The 23036-nt window shown below is 30.2% G+C and overlaps 2 protein-coding genes across 2 annotated transcripts in view; one reads left to right on the top strand and one right to left on the bottom strand.

Moving 5' to 3' along the window:
• Positions 1–64: 64 nt before the first annotated feature.
• Positions 65–4668, top strand: LOC143197127 (peroxiredoxin-2). Its single transcript, XM_076405321.1, has 5 exons — positions 65–204; positions 2925–3029; positions 3136–3253; positions 3336–3520; positions 4283–4668. The coding sequence occupies exons 2-5, from the start codon at positions 2936–2938 to the stop codon at positions 4471–4473; spliced, it is 588 nt and encodes a 195-aa protein (XP_076261436.1). The 5' UTR covers positions 65–204; positions 2925–2935; the 3' UTR covers positions 4474–4668.
• A 2376-nt stretch (positions 4669–7044) lies between these two features.
• LOC143197117 (uncharacterized) overlaps positions 7045–23036 on the bottom strand; it is a 44208-nt gene continuing 28216 nt past the window's right edge. The window contains exons 2-3 of the mRNA XM_076405309.1: positions 7569–7875; positions 7045–7512 (exon numbers count right to left, since the gene is read on the bottom strand). Coding sequence (XP_076261424.1) covers positions 7193–7512; positions 7569–7875 — 627 coding nt within the window. The 3' untranslated portion in view covers positions 7045–7192. The remainder of the gene's footprint in view (positions 7513–7568; positions 7876–23036) is intronic.

Raw genomic sequence — 23036 nt, forward strand, 5'->3', positions numbered from 1 at the left:
TTTAACATTTCTATAATATCATTGTTTATTCATAAAAACTGGCATGTGAGCAAGAATTGAGTTTGCGTGAATTGAAGGTCATATGCGGATTGCCGGCTTCTAGAACGTTAATCTTGCCGCCATTCGTTCGACAGCCTGTGTCAAATCTGAACGCCGGTTAATTGAGGCTTCTAGGTTTTCTGGAAATCTATTAATTTTAATAATGTAAGTTTTATTTGATTTATTTATTAATTTCATTAATATTTTTGTCACTATTCTATAGGCGTTTGTCATTGTCATAAGATAATTAAGTTGTGCAATGCACATTGAACTTGTACTTTCACCTATTCAAGTTCTAATCTTCTTTCGTTTTATTGTATATTGTAATTTTGTATGTTATTTTAGGACTATAGCCATTACATTTTTTAAATGTTTTTATTTAATTTTAATTATTATAAACATAAGAATATAATTGCGACATATTGCGTCGTTTTTCCTTCATTAAAACTTATTAATTATATCTCACTAATTTTCTTCATATAGCAGATTATATTGATCGTTCTAAATATTTATGCGTTATTTTTTTCATTTTATATAAAACCGGTTTTCGTTTTGTATGCCGATAGTTTCAATCTGATCCATTTACACGCATTTAAAATGCGTGTTTGATATTCTGTAAGTATTTTAGGGTTAGCATTACTTGCAATTTTGACCAGATATTTTATAGTTATAAAAAACCCTATGGTGAAATTTTTTTGCAGATTGTATAGGATTTTTTTCAAACAAAATTTCAATTCGAGGACTCATTTACAATACTCTCCTTCAAATTAATATCAAAAATAACTTTAAACTGTTAAAAGTAAAACCCTATATATGTATTATTATTTTAAAAGCACAGTATTACTTTATATACGGACACTTTCTGATTACCCTTGTTATCACTTATACATTCAATATACCTTTCATATCTCAATAATGAATTTACTAAAAATGTTATTTTTTGAATTGAAACGTTATATTAATTTATATTAAGAAATAAATTATAAATATAGTACGTATTTTTTCTTTTGGTATTTGAACGATAATTTATATCATAACAATATAGCTTATCATTTCTATGACATACATTTTAACGTACCTAAATTTTATTTATGTTATTATTATATGATTAAGTTTTTTTTTGGGCGACACTTAGTATTACTATAAATCGATATAATCCTAACGTTTAGGCTCGTTCGTTTTGTAGTTATTGAGTTACGTGTTTTCAACTCATTTATTTAATTCGTATTATTTAGAATGTTAAATAATCAAACGTTCAATACAGAATACATGGTTTATCATTTGAAATACTATCCTATTGTTACCGTATAACATGAAACAATATTTCATCATAATCTTAGTTAGTTTTACAGTTATTGTTGATTATTAATAATAAAATATTTTTTGTATTTGTTTTTAAATACTATTCATTTTTAAGTCGGTTCTTGGTAACGCAGTTATACCCGTTCACCTAACTCCTAATCCTCCTGCTCACTTAAAACTTCCCTAATTGAAGTATGTTCGATAGAAAGTATGGATGTTTGTAATTGGGCTTGGATAATATATATCTTAAGGATAATAATGCGTTGATTGCTGGTCGGCTTTACGAATTATCAAATATTAATTCGTTCAAAGGTTGTTGAATTGGTTTGTTAGTGAGCTTCGTAGTTAGGGTTCACAATAAACACGATTAAAATCCATGCAAAGTTACTTAAATGTTATTCTTAACAGGGTATAATGTAATTATTCATGTTAATTTTAAATTTGATCAATTTTAATTGTGTCGAGTACAAAGATTAATCGTATTTCTATATAAGTTTTAGTGGAAAAACGGGCATTTTCGTGCCCAACTGTGTTTATATTCTATGACTTGCATATTTACAGTGTTTATGTAAGATCGTTAATCAATTGAGAGAAACTAAAAGTTATGTTAAAAATAACTCTGACAAAACCATGAAACAAAAAAAGCTTTATTATTAATTAAATTGTTTCTTTTTTAATATGAGGGATTTATCCTTGACCACTCTTTCCGTCCTATTTATCAGTCAAAAATAATTTTTTTCGAAATATTTGTTATATCCTTAGGAATTTATATGTTCAGTAATTTATATAATTGATTTCGAAGTTCTATATAGAACAGAATTAGATTTATAGGTAGACTGAATAAATCTGATATAAATGTTACAAGAAATATTGGAAATTAATGAATTTAAAATAACCCTGAAATCAAAACTGATCGATTTCAATGCCGTGTGAAAAAATAATTTCAATTTCCGTTATGTCACGAGGCACGCAAGAATAGATTGGAGGTGATAATGATTTTCTGTAAACTTTTTATTTAATATATAATTATTTTAAAATAATTTATTAGATTATTTATTAATTTATTAGATTACATTTATATAAAAAAACTTATTTTTGTTTGATCAATTTAAAAATTTTGCTGTACATGAACAAAAATGTTTTGTGTTGATTTTGTTTTTTAAACATTCCATAAAATCTCCCCCACAATCGATGAAAAAATTACATTGGCTATGAAGAAGTTTTTAACGATGAACGTCAAGGTCGATAAAAATATAGCATCCTGTATATAAACGACGACTGCAAATTATTTGCTTTGCACCCGTGAATTCAAGTGGTATTTGAATGGGTTAAACTGAATTATAAAATGAAGATTGATCTAAAGGAAATTTGAGAATGAAAGTGATATGATAATTTTTTTTGTATAAGTCACGTTGTGTTTATATTCATAATGAATTTTAATTAAGTGCAAAAGTGATAGAACTTTTTGATATCTTTGTTCATTCAACAAACTTTTATAAAGCCACTGATTGTACAGTCACATTAAAAACACCATTAAATTTTTTTGATATTTGAATTGTTTAACTGTTAATTTTAATTTTCAGATTAAATCAAAATGACTCCACCACTACAAAAACCAGCCCCTTCTTTCAGCGGCACTGCCGTGGTTAATGGACAATTTAAAGATATCAAATTAGAAGATTACAAAGGTAACATTGCATTCTTTTTTATTTTTAACAGTTATCTAACATATTTCAAATAATTACATGGAAATCTTAATGATACAATCGGGAAATTCTAACATATCTTTTATAGGTCAATATGTTGTAATTTTTTTCTACCCATTGGATTTTACCTTTGTCTGTCCTACTGAAATTATTGCATTCTCTGACCGTTTTGAAGAATTCAAGAAAATCAACACTGTTTTGATTGGGTAAATATTCCTTATTTCATTATTAATGAATAGGTATATGTATTATGCACTACATTTATTTATATACATTTTTACATTTCAGAGTTTCCACAGATAGCCACTTTTCACATTTGGCTTGGATCAATACCCCTCGTAAGCAAGGTGGTCTTGGTGAAATGAACATTCCACTTTTGGCTGATAAGAGCATGGCAATTTCTAAAGCTTATGGAGTTTTAGATGAATCTAGCGGAGTTTCTTTCCGAGGTTTATTCATTATTGATGGCAAAGGTAAGTGCGCAATTACTATTTCCAATCAGTGCCGTGTGAACAAAAGTTAAAGAAATGTTGACTTCTTTGCATTTTACCTTTTTATCTAAATTTATCTATGTATATTTAGATTGTTGTTCGCAAGACAATTACAATTTGGCATGTGGCTACTATGTACAGATGCTATGCCGAAAATACTTTGGTTATTTTTAATTAAGTAATATACATATGAATAATGCAAACATTTTAATATGTTAAAAAGTTTCATAAAAACAAAAAGAAATTGCTTTTAAATTAACCATTTATTCATTCACTTAACACCTGTTTAGATATTACTTAGTAAGAACAATATATGTTCTGTATTAATATGCATTACTGATGCATAGATGCATATGCATTACTTTTGTTGTTTCTCTATGGAATTGTTAACCTTTATTTTACCGCTGATTACTAAATATTAAATTAATATATTCATAGGGTTAAAATTACTTATTGACATGTTTACATTGTCAAAAAGACTTGTTCTCATAGATTCTATAAATTACATTAAATCAACTCGATTCTTGTTAAATAAATATAAAAATGCTTATAAGCTATCTTGTTTAGTTTATATAACTAGTTCAAAAGCTTAGATCATTTTTAGTAAGACCACGTTGTTTAATGATATTAACTTTTAATGGTGATTTAATTTCATCCTCTTATAAACAGTCAACCTATATGACTTAGGGAATATTAATCATTATTGTTAAATTATGATTCTATAATAGTTTGTAATTATTTTAGGAATTTTGCGTCAAGTGACTGTAAACGATCTTCCAGTGGGTCGTTCAGTTGATGAAACCCTCCGTTTGGTTCAAGCATTCCAGTTCACTGATGAACACGGTGAAGTGTGTCCAGCTGGTTGGACTCCAGGAAAGAAAACCATTAAGCCTACTGTAGATAGTAGCAAGGAATATTTCAACACTGTCAACTAAATAAAATTAACCTGTTCAGCATTTTCACGGAATATTTATCGTTTATTCAAAATACTGTTCCTTGAATATTTCTGTTAATTAATAGATGTAACCGTTTATTTTCCTAACTTACTCTCTGCCATCTAATATTAAGCATGATGTCAAGTTTATGTTATTACCAACTGTATAGGTAAGAAATTAAAACTGTTTGTATAATATATTGTTTCAATTCTCATTTCATAACTTTTAGCATATTGCATTAAAGTACTTAAGAAAAATGCTTTGCATTATACTGGTTATAGGTTCTAGAGGGATTGATCGTATTGAAATTTTACTATTCCATATATACTACATTACAAAATACTAAGATACAAATTGCATCTATTCACTACTGCTGCATATATTATAGTTTATCATTTATGTAAATCGAATACTAAATGTATTATTTTAATTGTCACATAAACTAGTTAAGCACATCATAATTTTTACTTTAGTTAATGAAGGCTGCAGGCTATAACATTTTGTGAAAGTGGTGAATATATTTGAAGTAAATTTACGAGATGGAGCAGACGACAAAAATGTAAATCGTACTCAATGTTATCATTATCAATATTATCATAATACCAATCAATCTTTATTTAGACAATGAATATCTGGTATCAGGGTTAGTATTGAAATACGTCATTTTTGTTTTTAACAAATGATTTTAAAAACGTATTAGGTAAATTAAAAAAATTATTTGTAATATTAGTGGCAATTTTTTTTATTGGTAACATTATTTTATGAATATTTACTTATTTTGTTAGTAAAAACCTAATTTTGTATAGTACTCTGATTTTTTATTAACTAGAATACCGGGATTATTTATTTGTATTGGGTACAATTATTTAAAATCGTGAAGATCGTACGGCGTGTTTCAGCAGGTGAGTTAATGCAAAGCGGTACCACATCCACAACATCATTGAAGAACATATTCAATCATATTATGGTTGGTCATCACCTATCATTGGTATCAAGTAAAAAAGAAAATGTTTAATTACCTTTTGTAAAATAAAATACGGTGCCGTTGTTCCAACTGAGCATTTGTATTCACACTTTCTTTTGTGTAGAAAATTTTACTATAATATGTTCAAATATTTGTTAGAGACTAACATCTGTCAGCTTGAATTATTTCAAATGCGATGCTTTAAGCAAATTCGGCCTGTTTGGAGATCAAATAAAACATATTATTTGGTTAAGTTTCTACATGCAATAAGCCCATAGTAAGTAATACAAGTAAAAAAATGCTTTGTTACATTAATTTGGGCATATTTGTTAAACGAAAGGTGGATGAATCCCTTATAGGATTAATTTTGCATTAAGGATGCAATTAACAACCAAAAAAAGAGGAATAGTATCTGGGGCTAAAACGGTAGTAGCAGATCGTGAACAGTGGCGAGAAATTAAAAATATTCCTACATAAAAATAAGTTTTACAGCTGCTTATTTTGGCTGAGAACTAGACACTCTCTGAGCACCGGCTTTGCTTTGATGATAACGATCCTTTGGTTTGATTATGTTGAAACCAAAGAGATCTAATTTTGGTGAATAACGTCAAATTTTTATTGCAATTGTCGATGAAAAGACGATGCTTTGTGTACTTATGACTTAGTTTAATATCGTGCAAGTCTGTAGCATCTTGGTATGTGGGAAATTATCGATACATAGTGGTTTAAAGTTAAAATGTACTAGTAAAAAATCGGTTCAGTCTACTATTTCCCGCGTATTGTTTAGTAGCTGTATCGCTTTTACGTCGCTGTGAGTTAGCGATCTTATTTCATTGTACTTTTTCTACAGCATTAGCCAGAGATATATTTTTTTCCATGATAACTGTATCGTCGACAAATGTTCCAAGTACAGTTTCTTGGCGTAGCCCCAGCACTATCCTGGGGAACTTCAGCCGAAATAGGTTTAAGTGTTGAGAATGCCCCTTCATGCGAGACTTTACTTCGTTTTAATTATCCTTCTAATTTAAAACATATTTCATATAAATATTTGGAGAACAGTTACAACTTTTTTGTTACGGACTTTTTCTAAAAGTACATTGTTTTTGTTTAATAATAATAGGTTTTGTTATAAAACGTAGCAAGTTTTAATCATCTTTTTAATTCTGGAAGTATAAATGTTTACCTTGAATTCACACCCAAGGCAATATTCTAAATTCATTACTGGTTTTTTTATTGTAATTTATACAGTCGTTTTAAAATCATATAAAATAAAACAAAATATATCTTCAATTCTTTTAATTTTTTATAGGCAACGTTGTTTTGATTTTTTACAATAGAAATATATGAATTTTAGTAAAAATTATCATATGAAATACACCTATTGAATTCAATAGCTCACTTACTTTAACACTTAACTGTCGTTGACTGAGTTAAGTTTAGTGCTTTTTCTATATGAAATATTAAAATATATAATCAAAATATATTCTTTTTATGATATTATCTACTAAAAACATTTTATAATAAATGTAACCTATGTTGTTTAAATATACTATATAGTATAAGTATCAAATCTAATTTATATTTATCTATAATTTACAAGTTTATCTCTTTGAATCTTATACAATATCTAATCGTAAAGCTTTCAATAATTTACACACTAAACAGTCAGAATTACTATCATAAATACATTCGCGCCATCTGTCATCTATACCAGAAACAAATTAATTCTTTATTACTAACTTTCACCTAATGTTTTTATGGGTATAGATTTTGTAATACATCGCCGTATAGCGAATTATAAGAATCTCTTAGTACGAAGATATCCTCTGGTTTGCCATTAAATACGAACTGGCCTGGTAATCGGTGTATTGTTGAATCTGACAATGTAGTTTTTACGGGTTTCTTCGCGGGCTTCGGTTTAGTGGTTGTGGTACGTGGTGGCGCTGCCGTTGTCATTTCTACTCCCCCCGACCATTGATAGATGCCGTTAGGTTTACCATTGGACACGAAATTAACCGGTACGTTGACGAAAGGCGATATGGGATTTTGGGGTGGTTGCGATACATAACCCAGTCCTGAAAAGGTATTATTGAAGAATAAAATACGAACAATAAATATAGATAATTCTTACCAGGGACGAACATATAAGGTTGGGGAGGTAATCTGATATAATAAATTGGCGAGTTATTGTATTGTGGACGTCTATTCTTCTTGCTTGGTATCGTCCTGCTAAGTTCGTTCTCAGCCTCTACATATTCGTCTGTGTCGCTTTCATAGTTGTCATAGTCGATCGCTGGTTGAATATAATCAAAGAAACCTATATTTTTGCCAACTCTTACTGAATCTTCTTCGCTGAGAGATCGAAGGAGCGGTGGTGCAGCGGAAGTTCCAACGAAATAGATAGTTAGTAGTAGAACGGTTTCCATATTCGACACCATCTGAAACAAAAAGCATCTGCTGACTTCAACATGACTTAATTGGTTTAATTTTGTATATATTAGATTGTATTGATTAGTTATATATATATATATATATATATATATATATAATTTTCGTTATACATTCCTCAGTATCAGAATCGGTTTTTTTGTTTTCGTTCCAAACATGTTAATGCTTTTAACATCGTCTTGGTGGTTGGCACATTTTATCTCCTTATATTTTTACAAGATTAAAATCGACTCTAAAGTAGTTCTGAAACATTTACAAAAGAGTAAGTGCCAAAAAAAGCTCGACACATGAATTAATGCTAAAGAATTATATAGACTGTGTATCTATATGTGAATCGATGCTCAAACGAAACGAAATTGAGTCATTTTGAAACGACATGTTCTGGAATGCTTTAAGGTGGCGCAAATAATTATGCTCAAAAAACCTGACAAATCTGCAGAACAAGTCGAATCTTACAGGCCTATTTTACTACTATCTGCAATATCAAAAGTATTTGAGAAACTAATATTTAAACGTGTTAAAAATTTTGTAATATTACCAGATTTCCAGTTTGGATTTCTAAATCAGCACTCAACAACCGATCAAGTGTACAGGGATTTTGCACTCTTGCTTAGAACATTCTCAAATATTGGTGGCAGCACTATGCTCTTATAACTGTTCTCAGCTGACAATATCGCATTAAACATCATTTGGAACTTGTTTTTGTGCAGTGATTGTGCTTGGAAAAGTGTGGAAATGCATATGGGATGTGGAGAAATAATGATGAATGCGCTCAAAGATACCTATTAGCAATATTTTGGTTTTGTTGTAGTAAATAGTTATAAGCCAAGTGTACCGAAATTAACGCGTAAGTAACAAATCTGTATAAGTGGTCACATGTTGAAAATATACACTTTTCATCTTCTGTGTTTTTTGCTCGATGAGTGTCGTCGGTATAAATGCAAAACACAGGGCAGTATTAATATCATGACGTATAATTAGTCTCGTTCTACGTTCGGGGGAATGATTGGTAGCCAATTTGTCTAGGCCTAAGTGCAAAAGATATCTTAAGAACTTTCTTTTCATCACTGGCGAGCAATTAAAACGTTATGGATGTCGTTATGAATGAAAGTCATTTAACTTATTGAGGAATATTTTTCGGATCTGATATTCGAAAACTAATAGCAAAATTTATAAAATGTTTAACGTCTGATGAAGCAGCAGCAGGACCGTTTTAAAGTGCTGTTGGAAACTTCAAAGCTTCGAGCTCTATACATTTTCTGCATTTACATCTTAATTTTTTCCCATAAAACTTGGGCCACACAAGCGACGAATAAAGAGAGCGGCTACACCAAGATATAGTGAAAATCGAAAGACGATACCAAAGATTAGGGTCCGAAGGAATAATGAGCGATTACCACGTTGGAGCGTTTAAGGCATAAAATAGATCCCAAGTAATATAAAAAAAGGTTCAGTTAAACCTCTTTTTATTTCGGATTTATACATTTTAATTCAATAAATGGCCGTTAATAGTCAGAAATAGTCCTACATAAACTCTTCAAACTCGCTATTTCTTTTCTAGGTATCCGTAAGATGATGCCACAACCAGGTTTCAGACCAGAAAATGATGTTTCTAAACCGTGTATACTTGTGATATTATTTCGGCATTATCAGTTGTACGTGTTAAGCTATTCATCTCTATAGGCAGGAATTATGTACTGAAGATTCGTCTATCACCATATTACACATTCCCACACAGAATTAGTTCTTCTAAATTTTAATAAAAAAAGAATACATACTATTTCGTGAATTCCTTACTCGTCAGATTTAGCTCCATCCGACTCTCCACTGATACATTCTTAAACAATCTACACCTTTCAAAAACAGTACAAAAATATCCTCACCAAATTACTATTTTATCATTTTAAATATGATTAAATCCGAAGAAACGATTAATATTGTTTTAATGTAATTATTTTACTGACTTTTTCACCCATTTTTGTTGTTGAACAAAGGCACCCGAAATATATTAACTACTGACGCTATGACTTGCGATCCGTGCGATATGACGAATATCCGTGCGATTTAACCCTATAAGTCTTATAATAATTCTTAATTTTTCATCATAACATTATATCATGTGCACAAATCATAAAACTTTTAGTAATATTTGTTTTTAGGATGGCTTTATTCTTTTCCAGGCTTTATCCAAGGTTCAGACCTGAAGTTATCATTATTTATCGATTTAATTTTTTATGGTGTAAGAAGCGTCGGATGTCAAATGAAGAATAATCTATTGAATAAACTGGAGGCTGGAACAATTCTTAACGTAGGAATAATCCAATTTACCGATTTTAGTGATGGTCCTTGAGCTCTGGAAAATAATTTAACTGTAAATATTTTCTATTGAATTTTTACAGCTAATTGGCCCATAACGTTAAAATAATAACTTCATTTTACTATTATTGATTTAAATAAACTATTTGTTAGTGCACTTGTTACTGTTTTGACCAGTTGGCTTGAGTACTTTCCGCTTCTAAAGGCTTTTTTCGGTTCAAACCTTAAAAGATTATTATATTATTATATGCTTTGTTTTGATTTAGGATTATGGTGGTGGTAGTTGTAGATCAAGTCCAATCCACAGTGATGAAACGACATTTTTACTGAATTATTAACGACTGCAGCTTCCATTGTACACACAGCTTGATAGTGATTAATTTACTTGAATACAATGCGGTTTAAAAACATGGCATGGTTTTCCATACTCTCAATATATAACAATATAACAATTTATTGATTGGGTTATATGGTATTATATAATACTCTTTATGGGTATAATTTTGATAATATTTGGTAATTAAATTTAATTACAATTATATAGACGCTAGACAATGCGACAGACAACGTCTACCACATATTTCTTACGGCTTGCATTGTACTTGATACGTTTTTGCTCTTCATCACCGCTCGAATACCGTACACGTTTCATTCGAAAGACGCCCTGAACAAATGTATGTGTTCCGCTATTTAGTGCTGTTTAAAACTTATGTTCTTATTTATTACGACGGCTTAGTTGCAAACTGGTGCGTAACCAATGAAAAGCGATGTTGCTGTGGAAATTAAATAATTCACCATAATTCATTATATAGTAAAATCAACTAGACGGTCAAGTATAATAACAAATTGATTATTCAAATTGGAAGTGAGGATTTTTACTGTATTTTTTGAATTAAAAATACAATTGTTATAAATAATTATTATTATAACTAACTGGACTGACTAATAAACTATACATAGATATAAGCCGTCAAGATCTATCAACCTTTAATAAAATGAAAGGAAATAAAATGAAATAAAATTTTAAAAAATGTTCTTGGAATGATGGAACGAGTAAGACATCTAGACATAGAGGTTTGATTTGTGCTCTGGTGAATTTGGACTCTCAGTGTCGTTTTGTATCGCCGTTCAACAAGCCACTTATTTTCATGAAATAAAATAATTTCTCAAGTAAAATAAAGTTTTTATTGTTACTTATAATATCATCAATTATGTAGTGGCGATTTTTCTTAATGTTGATGTTGATGGTTAGGAAAAATTAAACACTAACTGATATGATGATAATCACAAAATATCACACAATAATAGGTCAATTGAAAAGCCCTGGCCTGACACATAAATGGCGCTATTATAATTAAATCCGATGTTTTTTAGTTAGCTCTAACCCTTAAAACATGCGTGTACAAATTTGACAGCTGTTGGATCATTAGTTTTTGAATTATGGCATTTTGAGTGAAGCAATTTTTGTTATTGTAAAAAAATTGATAAAAAGGAATTTCGCGTATTGATAAAATATTGCTGTTTGAAGAGAAACAATACGGTTGAAGAACTTGGCTTGATGGCGAGTTTCCGGACATTTCCACAGGAAAATCAACCATGATGGATTGTTATGTTAAGTTTAGACGTGGGGAAATGAGCACCGAAGACGGTGAACGCAGTGGACGTCCAAAAGCGGTTGTTACCGACGGAAATATTTTAAAAAATCCACAAAATGATTTCGAATGACCGTAAATTGAAATTGAATGAAATAGAAGACACTCTAAAGATATCAACTAAACGGGTACATCATATCATTCAGGAATATTTGGACATAAGAAAGCTCTGTGCAAAGTGGTAAAAAAAAAACAAAACCATGAGTTGATGATTCGTAGCAGTGTTTGAAGATGATCAAAAATAATAAACCCGAGTTTTTTACATCGATATGTGACAGTGGATGAAACATGACTCCATCATGTCACTCCGAAGTCCAATTGATATTCATCCGAGTGGGCTGCACACGATGAACCCGCTTCAAAGCGTGGGAAAATGCAACAGTTGGATAGAAAGGTTATAACGTCTGTATTTTGGGATGCGCATGGAATAATTTTCATTGACTACCTTAAAAACGGAAGAACCACCAACAGCGACAATTACATAGGTACAAAAACGGCCGCATTTGAAGAAAAAGAAAGTGCTGCTTCACCAAGACAATGCACCGTGTCACAAGTCAGTGAAAACGATGGCAAAAATCTATAAATTGAGCTTCGAATTGCTTCCTCATCCACCGTATTCTCCAGATCTGGCCCCCAGCGACTATTTCCTGTTCTTAGATCTCAAAAGAATGCTCGCTGGGAAGAAATTTTCGTCGAATGAAGAGGTGATCGCCGAAACTGAGGCCTATTTTGAAGCAAAGGACAAATCATACTACAAAAATGGTATCGAAAAGTTGGAGGGTCGCTATAATCAGTATATCACCCTTGAAGGGAATTATGTTGAATTAAAAAAACTAATTTAGCCAAAAAAAATGTGTTTTACTAGGGTAGGCCGGGGAATTTTCAATTGAATTTTGATTTTAATTGATAATTTATTAAGTAGATTTTTTGATTAATAACTCGTTGACATTTTGATGATAATGATAACTTGAACACAGACAAATAGTTCCTGATTCCCTGAAGACCTTGTTTCCTGTAGAAATAATATATTATAATATTACAGATTTTTTCAATACCATTAACCAATCAAAAGTTTAATGCATAACGAGTAACATAAACATGCATGTCACTCACCAATAAAAAACACACAACAGAGAAAGTTTTTTGTGGAATTTTTTTGATATATGCAATTGTGATGTGGATTGAATATTAACGAGAACATTTTGTTATACAATAACATTATCAAAACATGTTATAGTCTTTTCAAGTAAATTTCAACAAGAGACCTTATAAAATAACATAATCTCCACAATTGAATGAGTTCTGTCACTTTTTTATGTATCCGTCATATTTGCCACATTTGGTCAATTTGTAAAAGGTAATATATATATACCCGATGTGTTTTACATTGTTGTTCGAATATAAAACTGTTGATTATAATAGTAATTAATAAAAATTAAATAAAAGCAATGCCATTATTTTATTGAAAATATCTATCAGATATTACTTTGTTATATTCAGCGAAGCACAAGATAAATTCTCATTTGTAGAACTTCAGAAAATATAAACGATCATTTAATGCTTCACTGAACTTTAAATGGTGCATTTTGAAGTATGTGTAACATATTAAAAGCAATCATTTTAGTCGATATATGGTCAGTGAACACTTACACATAAAATGTTCCATGTATTTTTCATTCACAATAGGACTTTATAGGGTTTTACTTCGATTTGCTTAAGATGCACTAAGACAGTTTTAAATTACAGTTTAGACTTGAGATCCGTTTCACATAACTAGAACAAACATCTTTTTATATTGACTTTCATTTCGCATTACTAGTATGGTTTTTATAATTATAGTGTTAGGTGTTTGAATGTTGCCTAATCATTTTATCACTTTAAAAAAGCATTTATTGATATTGAAAAATTGATACTACTTATATTAATCAAAATATAATTTCTGACAACATAGTGATGCCGTGTCGAAAGAATGGTTTGGCAGCGATCCAACCATCGATCCATTTTCGCACTTTTTCAGCATTTCCAAATCGTGGACCAGCCAAGCTTTTCTGGATCGATCTCAACAAGTGGTAATCAGAAGGCGTTATGTCTGGTAGGTATTGTGGGTGCAAGAGATCTTCCTACTCGAGCTGTAACAGTGTATCATTCACAACTTTTGCAGCGTGTGGTTGAGATTTGCCATACAAGAGAGTTCCTTTGAGTGTGCTATTTGCTATTATTGCAACAATAAACATTTACAGTAACAGCTACATTAAGCTTTAATAGATCATAACTACTGCACCTTGCTAATAATAACAAAAATGTAAGGCCATAAATATTCCGCTTCGATGTTGATCTGCTGAACTATCCCATGACTTTTTGAGCTAGGGATTTTTGTTCTTGGTCAAATTTTCATCATCAGTAACAATATGGCAGGGAAAACCCTTCTTTATTTTGCGTTGTAAGCAATGAAACCGCGATATTGAAATTGCTTCAAATTGTATTTTCGGTCGTAACCACTTGCACCATTTTTGAAAGATTTCCAGCATGTAAATGTTGACTCATTAACTGCTAAATGGTCTGAAAATTCTTTGAGAGTCTGAACTGGATTTTTATGCAATAAGTCATGTAGTTTTTTGTCTTCTCAGTTTTATGGCCATCTACCAAAACCAACAACTGGGATATAATAGAGCAGTATCACTATAACTTTCAAAAAGTTCTTGATGAAACTACAAGTTAAGATTGGTTGACAAAACGTATTTTATGCTAGAAAATTATTTTTTATTGATAATTTGTCATTTTCATCGTAGATATAGATAGTATCCGATAAAATTACATTTAAGGATCTAATAGATAGACCAGCAGACAAATTAATTAAGTGATTGTAATAAAAGATTTCTTAAATACTGAATAATAAAAATATAGACATGAATGTATTTATCACGTAAATGTTGTTAAGAAAACAATAGCGTGTGTTGACAGGAAGACTTACAACTAGTTTTCATTATTGAACAATATATTGAAAATAATAATTGTTGGGCAAATACAGTTTGCTATTCTTGTATAACATGTGGTTGATGTAACGATAAAATTCATCAAAACTGAAGAAATTATATAAATAGAAAGACTGTTAAGATTTGTATAGTAAAAATTTTTGAAGTAATGAAAGAGACTGGATCAAGTTTTGTTTTGGTTTTGAAATCATTATTATATTATTATAGAAAAGGGAACCTCTTATTTTCATATATTTCACATATTTCATAGATGATAATTTAATTTTTGTGTCCAAATTTAAATATATGGATGTGGATGACATGAATTTTGTTTAAATTAGTTAAATTAAATGACATAATTATTGTTAAATTATTATAGTTTTATTTATTAAGTTATATGTTCGATATTCTTTGAAATTCTTATTCTTAACACATTTTTCTTAATACTGATTTGGGAATTATTTAAATAAATGGTATTATTCGTTTTTTAAGTATTATGCTTTTCTGTGCGAAATCTAAAGTTCGGAAAGTACATTAAATATGGTCTAGGAATGTTTATAATTTGGTCATAATATTTTTATTTATACTTGGTTTATTTAGTGAATATGTATTGGCTTCTTGAAAATGTATCTTCTTTATTATTAATTATTATATTGAATATTATGAATAATTGCTAATAAATTATTTTTTTATTAGCCATTTCAAATTATGAACGAAAATCCATCACTAGAATTTTTTAAAGAATGAAAAGAAACTAACTTAAAATACTACTCACAAAGAGAGAATTTGATGATAATGATAATGTTAATATTATGGTATGTTTTTATGGTCCTGAATATTATAATAGTGTTATTTTTAACAGACATTAAATAATGCTAACACGACTTAAAACAAGCAAGTAAAAATACATTGTAATTATATAACTATTTCATAATATACATCTCAGAAACATATTTATCCTTGCCAATACTTATTCCTTACGACTTTCCTACGACAATGTAATCCTCTATTGTTCACTTATATTTCCATTAAAGCGTCGAAAATGACTTAAATGCGTTTGAAGATGTATAGATCGTCGAACTGGTAATAAGAGGAGACTCAAGCGCGTCTAATGATTTAAAATGTACGTTAAATAACACAACGGTAGATGAACGAAGTTTGAAAGTGTCATAAACTATTTAATGCTGGTTTAATGATAATTACTAATGAAATAAATTGTTGAACAGCTGTTGTTTTTGGATACGTATGATTTTCATTGAAAATCTCTTTAATTTTTTAAGTTATTTAGGTACGCGAATGGGTATATTGAATTTTAAAATTCAAAACTTGTTAAAAGCCGGACTGAAAACCTAAGAAACCACAAGAAAAACATTTTTTACATATAGGAACACATTTTCATCATTTGTATGTTGTTCAAGACTAGCTTAAAACTTTTGAGAAAACGTTTAGTCAAACATGAGATACAAGATGGAACAGCGTAACAGCATAGTAAAAGTATCCTACTGATTTCTGAAAAGTTGATGCTTATTGAAAACTTACCAGTTTACTAAAATCATTTAAAGAATTAAGTGCAGCCGTTTTTTTCTATAGTCCTATATAGTCCTAGGAAATAAGTATATATATATATATCACTTATTTCCTCAATAGTCACTTTAATCCACTTTTCAAGGATTTAGTTGGTGACAGGACAGCCATTTGAACATAGAAGCACGGTAATTGTAATTGGTAATTGTCTATTTTAAAAATGGAATATTGTTTACACTGTAACCTTCATTCATCCATCATATAAAACCAATTTGAAAAAAACTTTGATTAAAAATCATTAAAATGAAATGGCAACCATCAGGCATTTTCAAGTTCTTATATTTTAAATTCGTAGCGCTCTAGATAAGATAAAACTGAAAATTTCATAAATAATAAAAATAAATATGTATGTTTGAAGGATATGATGACTTTACTGATTGGTATGAGCGAAAATGGCAGTGAAGAAGAAAATGACATTTCTCTCCGTAGTTACCAAATATCCTGGTCATATTGGAATTTGATAAATTATCATTAAATTATATTAGAGTAAGTGAAAAAATGTCGAAAAAAGCCTGCAAAAATTAGAAAAGTGTTTTCCTACGGTTGGTAATAATTAGTTACACAGCAACGACTGATTATTGGGTTTATTCACAGAGTATATCAGTTTTGTCTCGTTAAATTAATTCTATTCTATTTGTTCCATTTACTAACATCTATTTTTTTAATTATATTATTTTCTATTTTGTTATCTATTTTTATCTTTTCCATAATTTTAAAATTCCTTTAAAGATAATGTTTTATGGGGTGGTGTCGGGCTTATTATGTTAATTATTTTCTAAAATGCGTTGCATAAATATTTTATGTAATATCTCTAGTTTTCAAAGGATATTGGGGATTATTTGAAGTTTAAGATAAAAGGCTTTATAATAGCGTTTAAAATGTGTTTCATTTACCTTTTCTGTCATTTCATATTTTTCTCGGATGTAATAATATTTACATCAGGTATATTATTATTTTAAATTTTAGGGTATTATTTTCACTGTAAATTTAATTATTCCAACAACATATAAAAACATAAATTACAATTTTTTAAAATTATACAATTTTCAGTTGATAGAAAGGATAAGAAACTAGAAATTGCATACAAATTAGATGTCAAATTCTATTAGTTGGGTCTTAGCTAAGTCAATTGTTCACCATCTAACAAAATTATAATACAAAATATAACAAAATTAACAGAAATATAAAGAAAATACAATTTGAAAAGCAATTCTATAAGAATAAGAAGTAGACGGAAAAGTAATATATTTTTTGATATAATTAACTATTTAATTTTCATAACATTCAATCATTTTCAGGAATTAATCCATATATTATCTAAGGTAGTATTTCTAGTGGGTTAGCCTCGCCGCGATAGTCCCATTTTTGTCTATTACAGCGTGTTCCACCCCAAATTCTAAATTATTTTTAGCATGTTAGGGTTTGTCTATGGGTAGTCTAGATAATTTAACTTAATTACATTTCTTAAATAAATTTACTTTTTCTTTGTTTATATTTTTCCATTTATTGCTATAAAATATGTTAAATACATTATTTATCGGAAAATAAGTATGGTTGTTTATATTACTGATGAAAACAATAATATTTAATTAAAAAGTTAAGCACTAGCAGCCGATTTAATCAAAACTAATTAGTATTCTGCGATTGTGTGGCAAACGTTTGGAATTCTTTTTGGCTATTTATATACCTAAATCATCATCTTATCATTTGTGGGAATTATGTCGTAATTGTAAATTATAATATTTCTTCTAGAGCTATAAAGATACCGTTAAAATTATTTCTTATAATATCTCCTAGTTGGTATGTGGATAACACTGTGAAATACTGATTTTAACTTATTGGAATGTATTTCAAAAAGTATATTAAAATTTAATTAACATTTTAGGACGGAAATTTACGAAAAATAACTGATATCTTTTTTTCTGAACAAGAATGTTTAGCTTGTTATGTTTTTCTTCATGGCAACAAAAATATAAAACTTTTTCGTATTAGATTCAATCTTTTTTGTATTTTAAGTATTTCAAGAAAGAACGACGTATCTTTTAAAACTAGCCACGGATCGACCACTTTTATCTTTATAAGAAGTGAAACGCTGCTCAGATAGTAGCCTGGATTTATAAGCGGTCAAGTGGTTCTAATTCTGGAGGTTGAAAATCAACCCCTTGAAAACCCAGGCCATCATTTTCCATAAGAAGCGTTACGCACTGCGCGTCTCGCAACATAAGATCGACACCGCAACAATTCCATAGCTGGATAACGTCACGGACCTAGGTTTCCACTTCGACTGACGGTTCGGTTGGCATTCCCAAATCCAGAAAGCAATCCAGAGGTTCGGGGATAGCAAACCTGCTATCTTCTATGATTTGCCCTTCTAGCACACTTCCCATCTCCATCAAATGCTTATTTTATAAGATGTTAATTCGGTCCCTACTCCTCTACGGATCTAAAGTTACAACCAACCAGGTGGAACGGCTTCGAGTTTTCCAAAATAAGCTTCTGAGGAGAATTTTCTGGGAGCTTAGCACCGCGTCACTGTTAACATCCCCGCTTTTTCAGGCTGAAACGACCTCATCCGTCGCTGCAGTCATAACTGTTACCCCCACATGGCAGTATCCTGTCGTGTTAACTCAAGTTCGCAAATCAATAGAATCATCGGATCCTCGTGCCCAATAACGGCTGCCCGATCTGCGGGTGCCATGGCCCCAAATTTAATGCAGTAGCAGTAGCGATCCACAGGGCTCAATTGTGAGACGGTTTCGGTTTAGTGTATTGGTAAGCCCAGAGGGAGTCCCACATAACCCGGTCCAACTTGTTACTCCAGGGCAAGTTTCTGCGACCAGGTATGCGTCATGCATTCCACCGTCTGAATTTAGGTCAGAACAAAGAAAATCTTAATTTATACGGAGAAACTGGACAGGAGGTCTGGAGAATACGGCGCGTGGGGTAGCACTTCCCATTTTAATGTTTTCAAGTATGTTTTCACCGGTTTTGCAATACGAAGTCAAGCGTTGTTATGCTGGAGAATAATTTTGTTGTGTTTTTGCTCCTATTCTGGCATTATGTTGTGCAGTACTCGCCTCAAACGCATAAATTATAGTTGATAGCGATCCCCATCGACTAATGCTTTCAAATCCTCATCTTAATTTTTTTTTGTCCGTCCATATCCTTTGTCTTCGGTGTCAGCACCACTACTTTTAAAACATCGAAACCTGTATTCACAAGTTGAAATCGATGGAGCATAGTTGTCTTAAGCTTCACATAGCTTTTGATGACCTTCAACCGCCTTTTTCTTCAAATTGAAGAAATAGTAAAACCTCTCGGAAATGCAATTTACTCGGTACAAATTCCAACGACACATATTGAAAAGTGAAGCTTGCGAGGCTTCAACATGAAGTTGGTTACAAATGTACTCGATGCAATTTAATACACATTAACACCATTTGTTTTAAATCCTTTAAAATTAATTTACTAGCGTGATATAAATTTAAAAATTTTAATAGTTCAAGTTAGCTGGCGTTGGTTAAAATAGTCAGCTTGTGCGATATAAAACATTAATTTTTTAGCATTCAAGCATTTTTTGTTCAAGCTTAATCATCAGCCATTGATTTAGATCATTGCAGAATGCGGTTATTGGAATACGCTTTATAGAATATTGCCTAATATATACCTAGACGCAAATAAGGAAAAGTTTATTGCCAAGGCGTTAACTGCCTAAAAGATGGAGAATATAGTATTCGATAAATAATATAGGTATTAGTAGCATTGAACACTGATTGCTTTGACAAAAGCTAGTTTTTTGAGCTTATCTCAATTTACTATTGAAGATGAAACAAATATAATTTTTGGTATTACTTTTTTAAATTAGCATGAATATTTAAATAATCGCACGAATTGGATCAATATATGAATGACGGCGTGAAATCTTATTTAACGTGATTTGTCTTTGACTCTGATTATTTTCTCGGAACTGTTAAACCTTTTAATGTTCACTACCTCATGCCCGGCATACATAAAACAAACAGATTATTACAGCCAGTAAATTAGCGTCGTCTAAACGGTACTGCACTGTCCTTTCGATGTTTGTCGTACTGCTAAAATGTTGGCAGTCTTGACATGTTCTGAACTAACGGGCTGGTATTTTGAATTATACAGTTTTGCGTTCGACATATTATTAAAATAAATAAATCTGCCTTATGGTTATTTAGATATGTTATTAATTATTATCAATTGGATTTTAAATAATGCTACAATATTTTTCAGGGTTTTGATCAGCATGTAGTCCTCAAGAGGACCGACTATTGTTTGACAACGTTTCGGCATAAAGGTGTATATTAATTGCAGGTCTTTTTGGATTTAGTGTACCCTAAACACGACACGTAAATGAGATACGAATACGAACCTACTTTTGAGTTGTTTGAGATTATTAAAGCCAGAACCCAAAAACCGTTTGAATTTTATTTTAAAATTTCCTTGTTTTAATAATTTCTAATTTATATTATTGGTTTAATTTTTCTCCCATTTTTTAAATCATAGATATCGTAGTATACGTTGCGCAGATTAATACTGTCTTTCTTTGCTTTCTTATCACATCTTAACTAACCGTCTTAAAAATTACATATCTTTTTAAGCCATCAAGAAGTTTACGTATTTTCTTTACAAACCTTCTTAAAAAGCTTTGCTAGAAATAAAGATACTATCAATTGATCTCCAGTAATATAACAACATTTAGCGGTTTCAATTGGTAGAACACGTAATACCGTCCTTATGATTGTTAATGATTTTAAGTGTTTCGAAATTGTTAATTTTAAGTTCAATTAGCATGAGTCTTCCATAAGTAATACCTTCTATTCCTAGTTTTCCAGTATTTTTTTACGTTAGAGTATTCTTTAATTACAACATCATTATGAAGTATCTATAATAATCACAGCCAATTGTTTATCCAAATTTCATTTAATTCAAGGGCAAAATAAATAATATTAGCAATGAGTCAGTGAAATTGCTCTTCATCTAATGATTATTCGTTGTTTAGAGGATATTATAAGACCTAGACTAGAAATATGTATGTCGATAAGAAATATAAGATAAGAAAAAGGAACGTCGATGTTCGTTACTGAAGTGCAGTCTTGGTGGTAAACGATAAATTATAATACTGAAAATGATGAAAAAATTAGACATTCGACAAATTAGAACTGTTGGATTTTGAAAGTTTGGCAGAAAATTGTTGTAAAATATATTTTACATATAACGGAATTTTTTAATAATTTCTTTCGTTATATAGGGGCCTGTAAATACATGTGTTATATAAGGTGTATTTTGATTAGCGATATTTAATGGTAAAAATGCGAAATATAAATGTATACAACTGTTAAGCAGCCTAACTTAACTGTTTAATTACTTTATTCGTTTAATTTAAACGATTTAAATTTGTTGATTTTGATGTTACTGACAAAGAACGAACTGGAAAAAAGAAAAAAGTTTGAAGACAATGAATTGCCAGTCCAAAAAGATCAGAATACATGAAAAATGTAATATTAAATTAGACAGTATTCATACAACTCACACACAGAAAACTAAGAATAGAACGAACAAGAATCTGTATAATTTGATGTACAAAATACTGGCTTCTAATACTGAACGAACTGGTCCGAAGCAATAGTAGTTTGGTTATATGTTATATGTAGTGTTGGGAACAATCGACTGAAATCGACTATCGACTCTTCAGTAATTGACTACTTTTTACTATCGACTATTTCAGTCGCTATTTTTGGTTCGACTGTTTTTACTAGTAACTGTTTTCAGTCGACTGTTCTTAGTCTCTATTTTCGGTCCGACTGATTTTATTACTATTTACTGTGGACTGTTTTAGTTACTATTTTCGGTTCTACTAGTTCATTCGACTGATTTTTAACGGTCTGGACTTCCGTCCTAGCCGCGACCTTGAAAGTAATGCGCCGAATTTATGCTTATATAGATTTATATGTAATATATGTGCTTTTATGTTCTTTTTTGTAGTTTGCTTGTGAATAACTATATATTGTAAGTTAATATAGCAGCATTTTGGAACGCTAGTTTTCGAGGGCAAAAAAATTAAATTGTAAATGATAAATAGTAGGATACTTTTGACTGACATAATAGGTAATACTTTGGTCTGGTATAATAGGTAATACTTTTTTGATAAACTTTCACGATTTTTGTCCAAGCTTGTTGTTTGTCGAAACTTTTTTCCTAAAATCTTGAAAACTAAAATTAGGTTCCAAGGGTTTCAGAAATTGTATAAATCTAAAAGATTTGAAGAGTTTTTTACAGTAGCAGTTGTTAAATTTCTTTTAAAAATATTAACGATAAAGAGGTGAATAAAATATATTAAATATTTGTAATAAATACATTTTCCAATAGGAAAACTCTACTTTCATATTTTGTTGGCTATTAAGAAGAGCGCCACAGTTTTTATTTGTTAACGAATGGACTATCTTAACAGAATGTGTTCAATTTTTAAAACCCATTGAAATAATAATCACCAAGTTATCTGGTGAAAGATATCCCAACGATGTCTTTAATTATATGGTTAATAAGAGGACTGTAACATTCCATCAAATCCAGGATTTTAACAAGTGAATGGGGAAAAAA

The sequence above is a fragment of the Rhynchophorus ferrugineus genome, unplaced genomic scaffold, assembly GCF_030347505.1.
Source record: "Rhynchophorus ferrugineus isolate W39M unplaced genomic scaffold, kcgeb_rfMv2 rfM1, whole genome shotgun sequence".
NCBI classification, from domain to species: domain Eukaryota; kingdom Metazoa; phylum Arthropoda; class Insecta; order Coleoptera; family Curculionidae; genus Rhynchophorus; species Rhynchophorus ferrugineus.